Source organism: Zootoca vivipara, chromosome 10 (genome assembly GCF_963506605.1).
Source record: "Zootoca vivipara chromosome 10, rZooViv1.1, whole genome shotgun sequence".
In the NCBI taxonomy this organism is placed as follows: Eukaryota; Metazoa; Chordata; class Lepidosauria; order Squamata; family Lacertidae; genus Zootoca; species Zootoca vivipara.
The window spans coordinates 21,250,120-21,263,817 of record NC_083285.1 but is presented as its reverse complement, the minus strand read 5'-3'; the positions used below and the strand labels follow the sequence as shown (position 1 = coordinate 21,263,817).

At 42.3% G+C, this 13,698-nt stretch overlaps 1 protein-coding gene across 3 annotated transcripts in view; it reads right to left on the bottom strand.

Moving 5' to 3' along the window:
• The window catches only part of IMMP2L (inner mitochondrial membrane peptidase subunit 2), a 462,410-nt gene that overhangs the window by 95,126 nt on the left and 353,586 nt on the right, over nt 1-13,698 (bottom strand). For all 3 annotated transcript variants that reach the window (XM_035127413.2, XM_035127412.2, XM_035127414.2), the window contains exon 5: nt 5,585-5,687. In XM_035127413.2, the coding sequence (XP_034983304.1) occupies nt 5,585-5,687 (103 nt within the window). The remainder of the gene's footprint in view (nt 1-5,584; nt 5,688-13,698) is intronic.

Sequence of the window (13,698 nt, the reverse complement as noted above, 5' to 3'; positions counted from 1 at the left end):
TGCATCCAAGGCTTGTTCTTGATGCACATATGGCAAACCCTGTGGCATAGCTTGTGAAACTATTCAAAATACATAATGGCAAAAGCAAACCTACAAAAACCTCAGTAAAAGTGTGTTTTATCAGTTTTCCAGTTAAACTACACTGTAATATTGTTTCCTAAAACCTGCTAGAAGCATGGGTTAATTTAAAGAAAAGTACCATACAAATGGAAGCAAAATCACTCGACATATAATGTTCCACTTTTAAGAAAAGGAATGGGGAGCCATAAGTTCTTTTAATGGTTATTGGCTTCAGTTCAGCACAGGGTGGTTTTGTGGTTTTGTGTTTTTAAGTCATTATAAATAGATTCTACAGCTTGTTTAAAAATCTAGATTAAACCAGGCAATATCAAAGTAACAGCATTACAGTGCACAGAACACAGCTATTCTCTGAATAATAAAATACAATAAGCCTGCTTTTCTTAATTCAGTCTTACGCGCTGCAAAGTAATTAACAGTTATATTTGTAGCTGCCCAGTTATATTTTTCAGACGTTCCTGTTTTTAGTGCATCAGACTTTCTATTGCAGCATTCTGAATCCTGGTTTGTTTGTTTTTTAAACAACCACAACATTCTATCATCCACCTATCTAGAAAAAGAAATAGGTAAAGGGGGGTGGGCAGTACTGGCTAGAGTCTGACTTGCATTCCTTTCATTGAGATGTGAAGACCAAGGGGGTGAAGGGGAAAGGACATAGGTGTGTTATTTCCTCTGATTTTTCTTTTCTGGGCCCTCACACCTGTATCTTCCCATTGTAAAACATTACAATAGGTACTCCACTTTTGTTTCAAAGAATTCAAATATCCATCATGATTCTTGAAAATATTTTTTTAATTCTGATCCTATAGTAATTAATCCCAAACATTACAGTATTGAATACTTTTTAAGTAGGTTTTTTAAAGGTATAAATGGGGACTTTAGCATATGCCCCACACATTGTTTAGAATGCACACGCAGTCTTAATACCAGGAAACTTCATTTTTACATTCCAAAAATGTAAACTATACTATCAGACAAATACAGGAAGAAACCTAATTATTTGATCTTAAGTTATTTTACATTTCCCAATATGGCACAGTAGTTCTGAATGATCCCAGTGCAATTGCCTTATTGTTCCAGCCTGCAGTCCCTCTCTTAAGGCTATATCCTGAATGAGTGGGGAAAGAACATTGTGTGTGTGTGTGTGTGTGTGTGTGTGTGTGTGTGTGTGTGCTTGCTTCCTTTTTTAACCATTTCAATCTGTGTCCCATGAAGCTCATTATGCTCATCTACAAGTTTAACCATGTCTTGCTTTATCTACATTATGGAAGCTCTTTGGCTAAAAAATGACAGCAGAGCGTGAAGGTCAGTAGATGATGGCCTTAAATGCAACCCATCTTCCAAAGATAGTATTTATACATGTTGTTCATGGGGAAATGCATTAATACCCCAAATCAGAGTTTTGACATAGATAACTTTTTGCACTTGAGTGACCTTTGTTATAACAAAAATAGGAGACAGGATTCACTTCTGCCACCACAATGCCCTTTTCCTTTTGCTTGTCCGTTCCACACTTATGGAAAAAGGAAAGAATTACAATGTGGGGAAGTAGGCTTCACAAAGAGCAGGGGTGTACACTTTCAGAACCTTGATCTACAAATTGGAGTGCTCAAGGACATTTCCATCAATTCATGGCATGCATTGACGGCATTCATTCATTTATGCAGTGAAACAGGGGGTGGTATACACCAGGGTATCAAAATGTCACCTAAAGCAGCATTAATGAGACGGATGCATCCTGCTGTACAGTGTCATTTCCAATGTCACTCTAGCAAGCAACTAACTACTTTATGCCAGACTCACTGTTTTCTGTAATTGCTTGTGTCCCATAGTGACTGGAATGCCTTCAGTTTGTTCTGTCTCTGAATTGCCCCCACCTCCATATTTAGCCCCTTCTGCCATGATCCCAATCTCCACCCAAAGACATCTTAAGCATATCATCTTGTTTACTTATGCTGGAAACCCATCACCAATTCCAACAATCTGCTCCCAGCTACAACACACGTATCAAAATAGACTGGTGCTGTTGTTGTCCGTGAGAATCTAGACACAGTTTGCACGCTGAATGCTTTTGGACTTTCTGCTTACATTCTTTATTCGCCCCTTTTATTCTGAAGATCAAATCTTATCATAGCTTTCCCCCACAAAGACTCATCTATGGCTTCTGTCATCTCCATTTGTCTGATCATTCTTCTCATCTCTGCTCACCTGGCTACCTCCCTTCCAGAATCACAAAATCAAGTGATCGCTGTGTCGAAACAGCCATTACAGAGTATAGTTGCCTCCCTATAAGTTGCCCTCTGCAAGGTCCACTTCTCTTCAAAGGACTTCCCAGACTATCTTAGGGGGATCACACAGCCTCTGCTCCGCAGCCTTTCAATATTCCCATCTCACTTGTCATTGTCAGCCCCTCATCTCTGTCCCAGGCAAGTCTTCCTAATGTATACTATACAAAGATTTGGGCTTTTCTGTGTCCTACTTGGCTCCTAGCACACCATTGGCACTAAATAAATATCAAGGCACAGTAATAGTACTCAAAGCCAGAAAACTCCTACAGCATCAATTATTTCAGAGTGATAAGAATTTTCTGCTGTTAAAAAGTATCCCCTGAGGACCTGTTCTGATATACCAGTGTAGGAATAAGTTAATCTAAGGCACGGGTGTCAAACACAAGGCCTGGGGGCCAAATCCGGCCCGCCAGACCTCGTCATGTGGCCCGCCGAGCGCCCCAGCCAGCGGGACCTAGCCGACAAAGCGCCGACAAACAGCTGGGGCCTGAGGGGGGGGGGTAGAAAGGCGGCCGGAGCAGCGCTGCGTGGAGTGCCCCGAGCCACAGCAGGAGAAGGAGGAGGCAGCTTGCCAGGTCAGCGCCCAGCAGCGCCGCACGGAGAGTCCCGAGCCTCTGCGACGCAGCAGTGCTCTGTAGCACTTTGAATCCTCCTCCTCCTGCCACGGCTCGGCGCCTGGAAACAGCTGCTGCTGCTGCTGCTGAAGAAGAAGCACAGACAAAGCACCCAGCAGCGGCGCGTGGAGGAGGAGGATTCAAAGTGCTACAGAGCACTGCTGCGTCCCAGAGGCTCAGGACTCTCCGTACGGCGCTGCTGGGCACCGACCCGGCAAGCATCCTCCTCCTCTTGCCTCACCTCCACCTCCTCCTTCTCCTGCCGCGGCTCAGCCTCATGAACGTGAGCTTAGCAGCGGCTCAGCCTCATGAACGTGCAACTCTGAGGCTTTACGCACGTCTCCTAAAACGGACACCCGCTGCCTCACGCTGCACGGGAAATGCTTTTTGCCCCTGGGTCCCTTCGCGCTCTTTTCTTGTGCTGAACCAAGGTGGCGACCCCCCCTTCCCTTTTTCCTTCCTCTCTCTCGTTCTTATTCTTTCTTTCCCTCTCTACTTCCTTCCTTCTTTCTCCCTTTCCGTCTTCTCTCCCTCTTTCTTTTTCTTTCCTTCTTTATTCCCTTCCTTCTTTCCTACTCTTCTTTCTCTCCCCTCTTTCCTTCCTTTCTCCCTCCTGCTCCCTCTTTTCTTCCTTCCTTCCTTTCTTCCTTCCTTCCTTTCTCCCTTCCGTCCTTCCCATCTTTCTTCCTTTCCCTCATTCTTATTCTTTCTTTCCCTCTCTACTTCCTTCCTTCTTTCTCCCTTTCCGTCTTCTCTCCCTCTTTCTTTTTCTTTCCTTCTTTATTCCCTTCCTTCTTTCCTACTCTTCTTTCTCTTCCCTCTTTCCTTCCTCGCTCCCTCTTTTCTTTCTTTCTTCCTTCCTTCCTTTCTCCCTTCCGTCCTTCCCATCTTTCTTCCTTTCCCTCATTCTTATTCTTTCTTTCCCTCTCTACTTCCTTCCTTCTTTCTCCCTTTCCGTCTTCTCTCCCTCTTTCTTTTTCTTTCCTTCTTTATTCCCTTCCTTCTTTCCTATTCTTCTTTCTCTCCCCTCTTTCCTTCCTTCCTCTCTCCCTCCCACTCCCTCTTTCCTTCCTTCCTTCCTTCCTTCCTTCCTTCCATCCATCCGTCCTTCCCATCTTTCTTCCTCTCCCTCATTCTTATTCTTTCTTTCCCTCTCTACTTCCTTCCTTCTTTCTCCCTTTCTGTCTTCTCTCCCTCTTTCTTTTTCTTTCCTTCTTTATTCCCTTCCTTCTTTCCTACTCTTCTTTCTCTCCCCTCTTTCCTTCCTTCCTTCCTTCCTTCCTTCCTTCCTTCCTTCCGTCCGTCCGTCCTTCCGTCCTTCCCATCTTTCTTCCTCTCCCTCATTCTTATTCTTTCTTTCCCTCTCTACTTCCTTCCTTCTTTCTCCCTTTCTGTCTTCTCTCCCTCTTTCTTTTTCTTTCCTTCTTTATTTCCTTCCTTCTTTCCTACTCTTCTTTCTCTCCCCTCTTTCCTTCCTTCCTCTCTCCCTCCCACTCCCTCTTTTCTTTCTTTCTTTCTTTCTTCCTTCCTTCCTTCCTTCCTTCCTTCCGTCCTTCCGTCCTTCCTTCCGTCCTTCCCATCTTTCTTCCTCTCCCTCATTCTTATTCTTTCTTTCCCTCTCTACTTCCTTCCTTCTTTCTCCCTTTCTGTCTTCTCTCCCTCTTTCTTTTTCTTTCCTTCTTTATTCCCTTCCTTATTTCCTACTCTTCTTTCTCTCCCCTCTTTCCTTCCTTCCTTCCTCTCTCCCTCCCACTCCCTCTTTTCTTCCTCCCCCCTCCCTCCCTCCCTCCCTCCCTCCCCTCCCTCTCCCTCTCCTCAGAAACATAGGATGCTGCTTTATACTTCTGGCCCTTAAACCCTGGAACCAGGAGAGCAGCTCCAGTGAGTCAACCTCAGCCAGTCCCTTTGGTGAAGGGTGGTGGCTCACTGGCAGAACATCTGTCCTGCATGCAGAAGGACCCCAACATCTCCAGGTACCAGTAGCTCTGCAAAGCTCCTGCATGAAACCCTAGCAAGCCTCCACCACCCAGTGCAGTTACCAAAAATCATTTTTCAATAAATTGTACAATAATTGTACATTTGAATATCTACTTGCCATTATTCTGACTATGTTTCTGCTTTCAGAGCTAGTTATTACTTACATTATTACAAAAAAAACAGTAATAATTGAATGAAGTGACAATAATTTATGATAATAAAGAGTGGACACATAGTCCTACAGATACAACCGGCCCTTTGAGGGTGACCAAACTGCTGATGCGGCCCCCGATGAATTTGAGTTTGACACCCCTGATCTAAGGCAAGGACAGGGAATCTGTGGTCCTCCAGATGTTGATGAACTCCAGCTACCATTATCCCCAGCCAACATAGTCAATGGTCAGGGATTATGTGAGCTGCAACCATTCCTATCCCTGCTTTAAGTGTTCTTAAACCAACCACACATGTCAAAGTTCTCCCCGCATCCTGGAACAGCATGATGAGACAAACTGGCCTGCAGAACTTTGTCTTTTAAAATAAACTTTCAGGGACTGAATCCCCACAAGTTTTTTTTTACTGCATATTATGTGGTAAAAAATAAACATGGAGAAAATGGTTGTGACTTACCGGACCAAAAGCATTGCTGTCAAAGCTATGTCCACGATGATCACCCTCTACCCACATGTGGCCATGGGGAACCTTTACGTATTTCTTTTTGTAGCCTATGGTTCTAAAGAGAAATGTAATCGCACAGTTAGTGGTATAAAACAAAACAAAACAAATATTTCAACCCCCAAAGTAAACGACCAATACTGATTGCTTTTCACAATAAAACAAAATAGAAATTAAAGCATACAGATTAGTTCTGGCCCCACCCCATGCTGGTTCATGCATATAACCCTGGCAACTTTTTGGAACTGCATGCTTAGTGAGAAGTCCTACTGTGTTTGGTGGGATTCCCTCACTAAAAAGTGCATGTAGGGTTAAAGCCTGAAATGTGGGGCTCTAGGAGTGCAATTCTTTTTTTCATTACTGAATATTTGCTCCAGATAGAGCTGAACTAAGATTTCTCAGAGGAAATTTCTGAGATTTTTTTCTGCCTCTCACCTTGGATTTTATCCAAATATACCCCCGGCAGCTACAATATGTGCCCCATAATGCATTATGGAGGATTATGAAGGGTGCAAAATGGCAGATAAACTGGCAAGACATTTGCTGCTGCTGCTGCCCTTCGCGTCCCCACCAACAAAAAACTGAAAGCGACGAAGGAAGGAGTTGTTCTTCTCCCACGGGTAATAATGAGCCTCATCCCTGAGAAACTGTTGAAGCAATTTCTCCCCTCCCTAGAGAAATTTGGTGAAATAGCCCCCACAATGTCTCTGTGCACAGATAAGAGCAGAACATTTCCAGAGTCCATCTGCAGACTGCAAGAAGCAGCCTTGAGCTCCAGGCCAGTATTCTATTTGTGTTTACTTCTGGGTTTCAGTAGTAATCTCAAAGGCAAAGCGAGATATTTCTGGGGAAAACTTGTTAGGAGAGAGCAAGTTACACAAGTAGTTCAAGAGGTGACATTCTGCTGTGAGCTTGTTCTGAACCCAAGCCCTCACACCATATCAGGAAGCATTCTAGTGCTGCAGGGACTAATGTGTCAATGAGACAAATTCAAAACCATGATAATCACCCGAGACACATAAATTTTGTTCCTGAAATGATATTATTTTTATCATGATTCTCCATTACACACCCTGTAGCATACTGCAGATGGGGGTGGAGAGGGCGGGGACTACATTAACCCCAATTCCCTGGGGGTTAGTCAAATGCAGCTGCTCTGAGCACCTGACGTCATAGGCAGGGAATTTCCACTACACAAACAGTGTGACCCTGTATGGATAATGGCACACAGAACTTTGGATAATGTCCATATATCATATTAACTGGTGGTTTTAATTAGTACTCGAAACTCCCATTGTTCTAGGCGCATTTTGCGACAGGGAATTTCCTTAAGCGTAAGCAGTTTCTGAGCTCTGGATGCAGGACTGCGTCTAAAATTTTAGATTAAAACTGCAGAGTGGAAGGAAAGGAACACCTTTTTCTGCCTCCCCACTTCCAGCTACTCTCTGATGACTGGGAAAGAGACCCTCTTAAGCAGGGGTCAGCAAACTTTTTCAGCATGGGGCCGGTCCACTGTCCCTCAGACCTTGTGGGGGGCCAGACTATATTTTTGGGGAAAAAATATGAACGAATTCCTATGCCCCACAAATAACCCAGAGATGCATTTTAAATAAAAGGACACATTCTACTCATGTAAAAACACCAGACAGGCCCCACAAATAAGCCAGAGATGCTTTTAAATAAAAGGACACATTCTACTCATGTAAAAACATGCTGATTCCCGGATCTTCCGGGGGCCGGATTTAGAAGGTGATTGGGCCGCATTCGGCTCCCGGCCTTAGTTTGGGGTCCCCTGCTCTTAAGGATAGTAGGGGGCGGGCAGGGGAAGGACTAGATCAGGCATCCCCAAACTGCGGCCCTCCAGATGTTTTGGCCTACAACTCCCATGATCCCTAGCTAACAGGACCAGTGGTCGGGGAAGATGGGAATTGTAGTCCGAAACATCTGGAGGGGCGAAGCTTGGGGATGCCTGGACTAGATCGTGGGTAGGCAAACTAAAGCCCTGGGGCTGGATCTGGTCCAATCGCCTTCTAAATCCGGCCCACAGATGGTCCGGGACTCAGCATGTTTTTACATGACTAGAATGTGTCCTTTTATGTCAGGAGTAGACACTAGAATACAGCTTGTGGAATGTGTGACGAGCCAGTGCTATTTTTCTAGAAAAAGAGGCACCAGAACTCATTGTGAACGCTTCCCTTGTTCTCTTATAATGGCAATGGCGCCCACCTGAGAGGTGCAGGAACTGCGTTCCGGCGAGTTCCGGCTGAAAAAAGGCCCTGTGAAGAGCCACATATCAGTGAAAGCTGAAACAATTGGGTGGCAGACCAGTAGGACCATCAGGTACTAGAGGCCAAGATGTCTGAATCAAGACCTGCTATCACTGCTATCATTTTTAATGACACACAGAACTCCATTAAGCCTCAGCTATCATCAAAGAAATTGTGTAAGTTCGGAATTCTACCCGTGATACATTCCTATTTATAAATGTGACACATTGCTAAAGTCCCCTGAAGCTATACAGGTTGTAGTTATCAAAACATAATAAACACAATAACATATGTTTTTTATTATTATTCTGTTAAGAATTCTCAGAGGAAACTGGGTGATGGTGGGGAGTTGAATGCCTTCAAGCCGTTGTCCTTTTCTTTTTCAATATCAGTTTTAAAAAATGCTATGCGAGACCATTTTTTGTCATGAAATATTCAGTCTCAGAGCAAAGAAGCTTCCCTTGTTTCCAGTGTGTCACATTAGGCATTGTACAAGTTATAAAATGGTCATTAGCATGATCAAAGCAAATATATTACTCAAAGCCTTTAACTAGGATTTTCTTGTTCTGCGCAGTCACTCCAGTATTTAAAGCTAGGCCTTTTCCTCTGCCACTGTCCTCACATACATTCTAATCTACGAGAGAAGGTGGGAATTCATTGATCCGAAGACTTTACGTTTATTCCCCACAAAGTGCAAATTAATCTGTAATTCACAGGGACTTGAAAGGAAGTGCACAAACGATGTCTCCTTACGTGTTTTACATTCAGTAACAGAAGTGGGATCTGCTGCACAATGTTGCAGTGCAGAGCACTCCTGTTCAATATCCAAGCCAACTAGCCATGCCATCTTCCAAAATATTCTCTTCCCTTTTGTCAAGGATAATGGTTCAATATTCTGAAATGGGAATGTTCATTTATGTTAAATTACTGTATATTTTTAACATGGGGTTTTTCCTTTGCCCCTGTTTCATCCTATAAAGTATGTTCATGTTGTGTGACCATACATGCACTCAAGTGCACAGACAGTATTAAAACTGTGTTCTCCTTTATAAGCACAGCCAGATTATGCTAGGAGATATTTGTCCTGATTTGTTTGTAGCTAGAAGAAGAAGAAGAAGAAGAAGAAGAAGAAGAAGAAGAAGAAGAAGAAGAAGAAGAAGAAGAAGAAGAAGAAGAAGAAGAAGAAGAAGAAGAAGAAGAATTAGTTGTTTGGGGGAAATGGAAAAAGAAATTTAAAAAAATGGTTTTCAATTATACTCTCTATTTATAAAACTGAATGAATGCAATTTCTATGACAAGAGTAAACATATAAAGTACTAAGCTTACTCTTACTCTTCAGTTGCAGCACCATGACTAGCCCTCTAGAAGTCATGGAGAGTAAAAGGGACTAGGTGTGCAAATCCTGAAGGACAAGACATGGGTTTATTCCTTAAAATTTGCTAGTAGAGTCTCAGATATCATGAAAAAGCATTTGATGCCATACCAATGTCATGCCAAGCATATTTCCCAAAGCACCCTGTGTTGCCTTACCTAGGTCAGACCCATATGGCACCTATGTCTTGGCCTGATACATGCTGGGGTCCATAGCCAAAGGAGAGCCACTGGGTCATTTAACTCTAATTTGAACCAGCTATTACTTGGATTAGCTATTTCACCTTGGCACTCGGAGAAATGCTGAATGAAGCCACCTGCAGCTGCCACCACCACCTCAATTACTGCCAACTGCCTCTGGATTATACACTGAGGGGCTATAAAGATGGTGGGTGCTGCTTGCACCCACTTCCCTTGGACACTGGAGTGAACACCCCCGCCGGCTTCTGGAATTGCCCTGGTAAGATTATGAAGGGGCAAGCTGCAAGCAGGGATGGGCGGTATTGCTTAGAAGGCTACAGCAACTACCACTACCTTAACTTCTCAGGGAAAGCACACTAGCGTAGCACTGTACAGAACACATATTTAACATATTCCTTCTATATTTTGATTTTAAATTAATGAGAAATATATTTCATATTTCTTTGAGTTGCATTGTACGTAGCAATGTCTATCTTACTGTTCTTTATATCTGGCTGATATTTTAATACATCAACAATTCACCAATAAGAATGGCTTAACAGAAAAACATCAATAAAGCACTTAAATGGCTGCAGTGCTTTCGAGGAGTTGCGAGTGCCACACTGTGCTTTCCTGCTTCTTTCATGAAACGATTAGCCCATTAGGGAGTCCATGAAGTACAATGATATCTGAAAGTTTCATCTGACCTGTGCATGTGCACCAAGATTATTTTCTTTTTTTAAAAAAAGACAAATTCAATACAAATCCTATTTAGCAAGGAGATACAAAATTCAAAATAAAATTAAAAGTTTATTTTATTGTGCACTTAGTTACATTAATAGCAAGCTACAGTTGTAAACTCATGTTAGAGCAAATTGGATCATCCATTATTTAATTTTGTTGAGTTTTTTTTAAAAAAAACACAGAGTAAATTTTGTATTGGATTACTTTCCAACAAAATCAATAAATCACTTGGGCATGCAAACTGAGCTGCAGACTTAAGAAAGCTGCATTTACTTAATGATTGCCGCTTGCCTTTAATTATTGTTGTGAAGAATGCTTCTGGTTTTACTTGAAAGAGCAAAATGAAGATGAAAGTGTCCTCTGTGCGCCACTCATTTGTGTATTAACAGCAGCATGGCATCTCCCGCAATAGATATCAATCAACTGCTTGTTCCTTTGGTGCATTTATATATATGGCTCCGTCAACTAGGGCTTATGGGCAGTTTACAAGTTTAAAGGGATAAAATACAGCTGAAAGTCAGCAATTCAGAAATACAAAGAAAACAAGAAAACAAGGCATATCTGCTTCCTTTCAAAAGGGAGAGCAAAGCTGACTAACCAACATTTGACATTAAAAGAAGCCCTGGGTCTTATTCAGAAAGGAAAACAGTGACCTGGTTTGCATATCATGGTAAGCCAAATTGTGGCTTACTAGACTAGTAAATCTGCTGCCTCCAAGCTTTGCTCGTTCCTGGTCCTTTTAGCTTGGTGCAGTGCAGTGCAGTGCAGCAGCTAAGCCAACATTTGAACCCGTCTGAACCTGAGCATGTACTTAAACCTAACCACAACTGGAAGGTTGGTTTAGCAGCTGCACTGCGCTGAACTAAAATAATCAAGAAGGATCAAAGCTGGTGGAAGCTCCTTCCTAAGAGCCTGCACATTATTTGTTGCTAAGACGTGGTTTCGTTTGGCACTGCTGTCTAAGAACAACATGAAATCACTTCTTGAAAAGATCAAAAATAAAAGTAGAAGGATTCAAGGACATTCTCATTAACAGAGCAGATAAAATAAGCCTTTAAATCTCTCCCCAATTCTCTTCCTTTTTCCCCACTGCACTTTCAAGCTTAAATGTTTGCTTAGGTTTTGAGAGAAAAACTCATCTTCAAAGTTTATGAAATATTTATTAGCAAGCATTTGGAATAAAGAAACCTGGGTAAAATAGTACAAATTGGGAGAGGGTTAAAATTGTAAATGCACAAAAAAAATGTGCGATTACTGAAGGTCTACCACCAATTTTCAAACTCACAAAGTACAGACATTTCTAGAAATCACGTTCAGAACTACCGGTATTCATCACTTAGGGTGATTTGAAATGAAGAAGAATTTATGCCTGTTAAAATGGCATGAATCAGAGATTAACAATGAAATAAAACTATTACTCATTTTTCTTTTCATACAATCACAGAAAGCAGGATCACAAAGTTATGCAATAGAATCATCAGCCAGAAAAGGTGCAACATCAAAGCATTTTTCCTCCAGAGAACTTTTCCTGCTCTTCATAAGTAGGAGTAGCATTAGGCACTTTGGATATCATATCCCTCTATTCAGAGTAAAGTGCAATTCCATTTGCAGTGTCAATGCCATACAAATAATGATTGGGGCAGGGGGGTGAAAGCCATTGAGGCTACAAAATGGTAAATTAGGAATAAAAAATGTGCTCTCTCATGAAATAAAACTCAGCCTTGAACTTAGCAGTAGTATTTGCACCATTCCCCATATTAAGACAAGGCTTGTTTACCACATCTTGTTCAGCCTTCACATTTTGCAAATAAATTGTTGTGTTGCCTTCTCTAAATAAGTAACACTTTTCCTAAAGTTGCAAGAAAAACATTAAAATATTATCCTACTTAATGTGGCTTACTCTTAAGATAAAAATTATGAATAGGATTGCAGCTTAAAGAGGGGGGGATAAATGCAGATGGATTTATGAGAATAGCAGGACACTTTTTAAATATACCGTTATTTTTCATTATTTTTCCAAATTACAAATCAAACTGAATTACTTTAATTTAATACAATTTCTTAAAATCAGGTTTCTCACTCCTGTTGCAAACATATGTCTGTCATTTCCTCCTGTAGCCGCATCATTTATTATCTAGTGTCCAGTTGTCATCCTTTACTTTCCGTTAAACCATTCTTCCAACTGACTGTTTTTCTCCTTACAAACAGTGCCTCTTTTCCATCTTATAAATATAAAATTAAGTTCATGTGTGTAGTCCTTCATAACCATTTTTGTTCTAGAACTGGTGTGCTTAGAGAGTTCATTACTATCTTCCATTGTTCACTTGTTTGCAGTGTTTATCTGGATGGTCCAAGGTCACATTCCATTCCTTCCACTGTTTACAGCAGGCACCCCCAAACTCGGCCCTCCAGATGTTTTGGGACTACAATTCTCATCATCCCTGACCACTGGCCCTGTTAGCTAGGGATGATGGGAGTTGTAGTCCCAAAACATCTGGAGGGCCAAGTTTGGGGATGCCTGGTTTACAGACTAGCATACAACCTGCAGCCATAAATAACTCACAGGGTGCACTTCCAGGCTTCCGCCATTAAATTCCCCTCTGGAGTTCTTTCTCGGCACACAGTTAAGAGCAAGATCTTTTCTCAAATTCAGCCTCTTTCCCGCATCTGTTCAGCTGCAGTTCATTCTCCCCCCCCCCTCCCACTGCATTCCTCTAACAACACCCTAGTCCAGAAATGGTCGTAGATAAAATCCATTCAGCCTTGATCGAGGAGGGGCATAGCAAAACCTTATTAAATTCCTTATTGAGCATAAATCAAAAGCCTCTCCTCTCTTTTTCGACAGAGTAACGAATCAACGACTACACACATCTCTTTCATTGTGCAGGGGAGGACAAGAAAAAGGAAACCATAAGGAAGCACAAAGCTCCTTGTCATCCCCCTTCCTTTCTTGGCTATTGTAAGAATTCTCAAGCTTCAGAAAAGAACATTCAAATACCTTCAGAATGCCACACCCTGATTGGCAGCTGATTGATTGCAGCCCATTAGCATATGTTAGTCCAGGAGTGCCTCTTGATTAAAGCCAACTGTCCAGATTAAGAAGGAACCATCCACAAATCATGCCGGTAATGGAGGCTTGTCCATGGCAGGGGCACACTCCTGGGTCACTCCTACTCTGCCTTTCAAGTCAGCAGACATGGGGTTGCGCAGCACTGTGGGGTGCAGTGAACTCCCCAGACCCCACTGAGGAGTATCAAGATGATTTATCCTCCCTTTCCACTGCCTGAATTTCCTTGCAGCCCACAGAGGGCTATATAGAACAGCCGCCATTGACTCATGATGTAGCCGGAAACCTACCAGGACAGTCTTAAGACACTAATGTGTTAGTGCGAGTTAAACAGCAGGGGCACCAATTTACATCAGTCCAGAGAAGATTCGCAGCATGGGTAAAAGGACTACCCTTGATAGGTTCAATATTAAATTGGAAAATAAACATGCTTTTAAAAA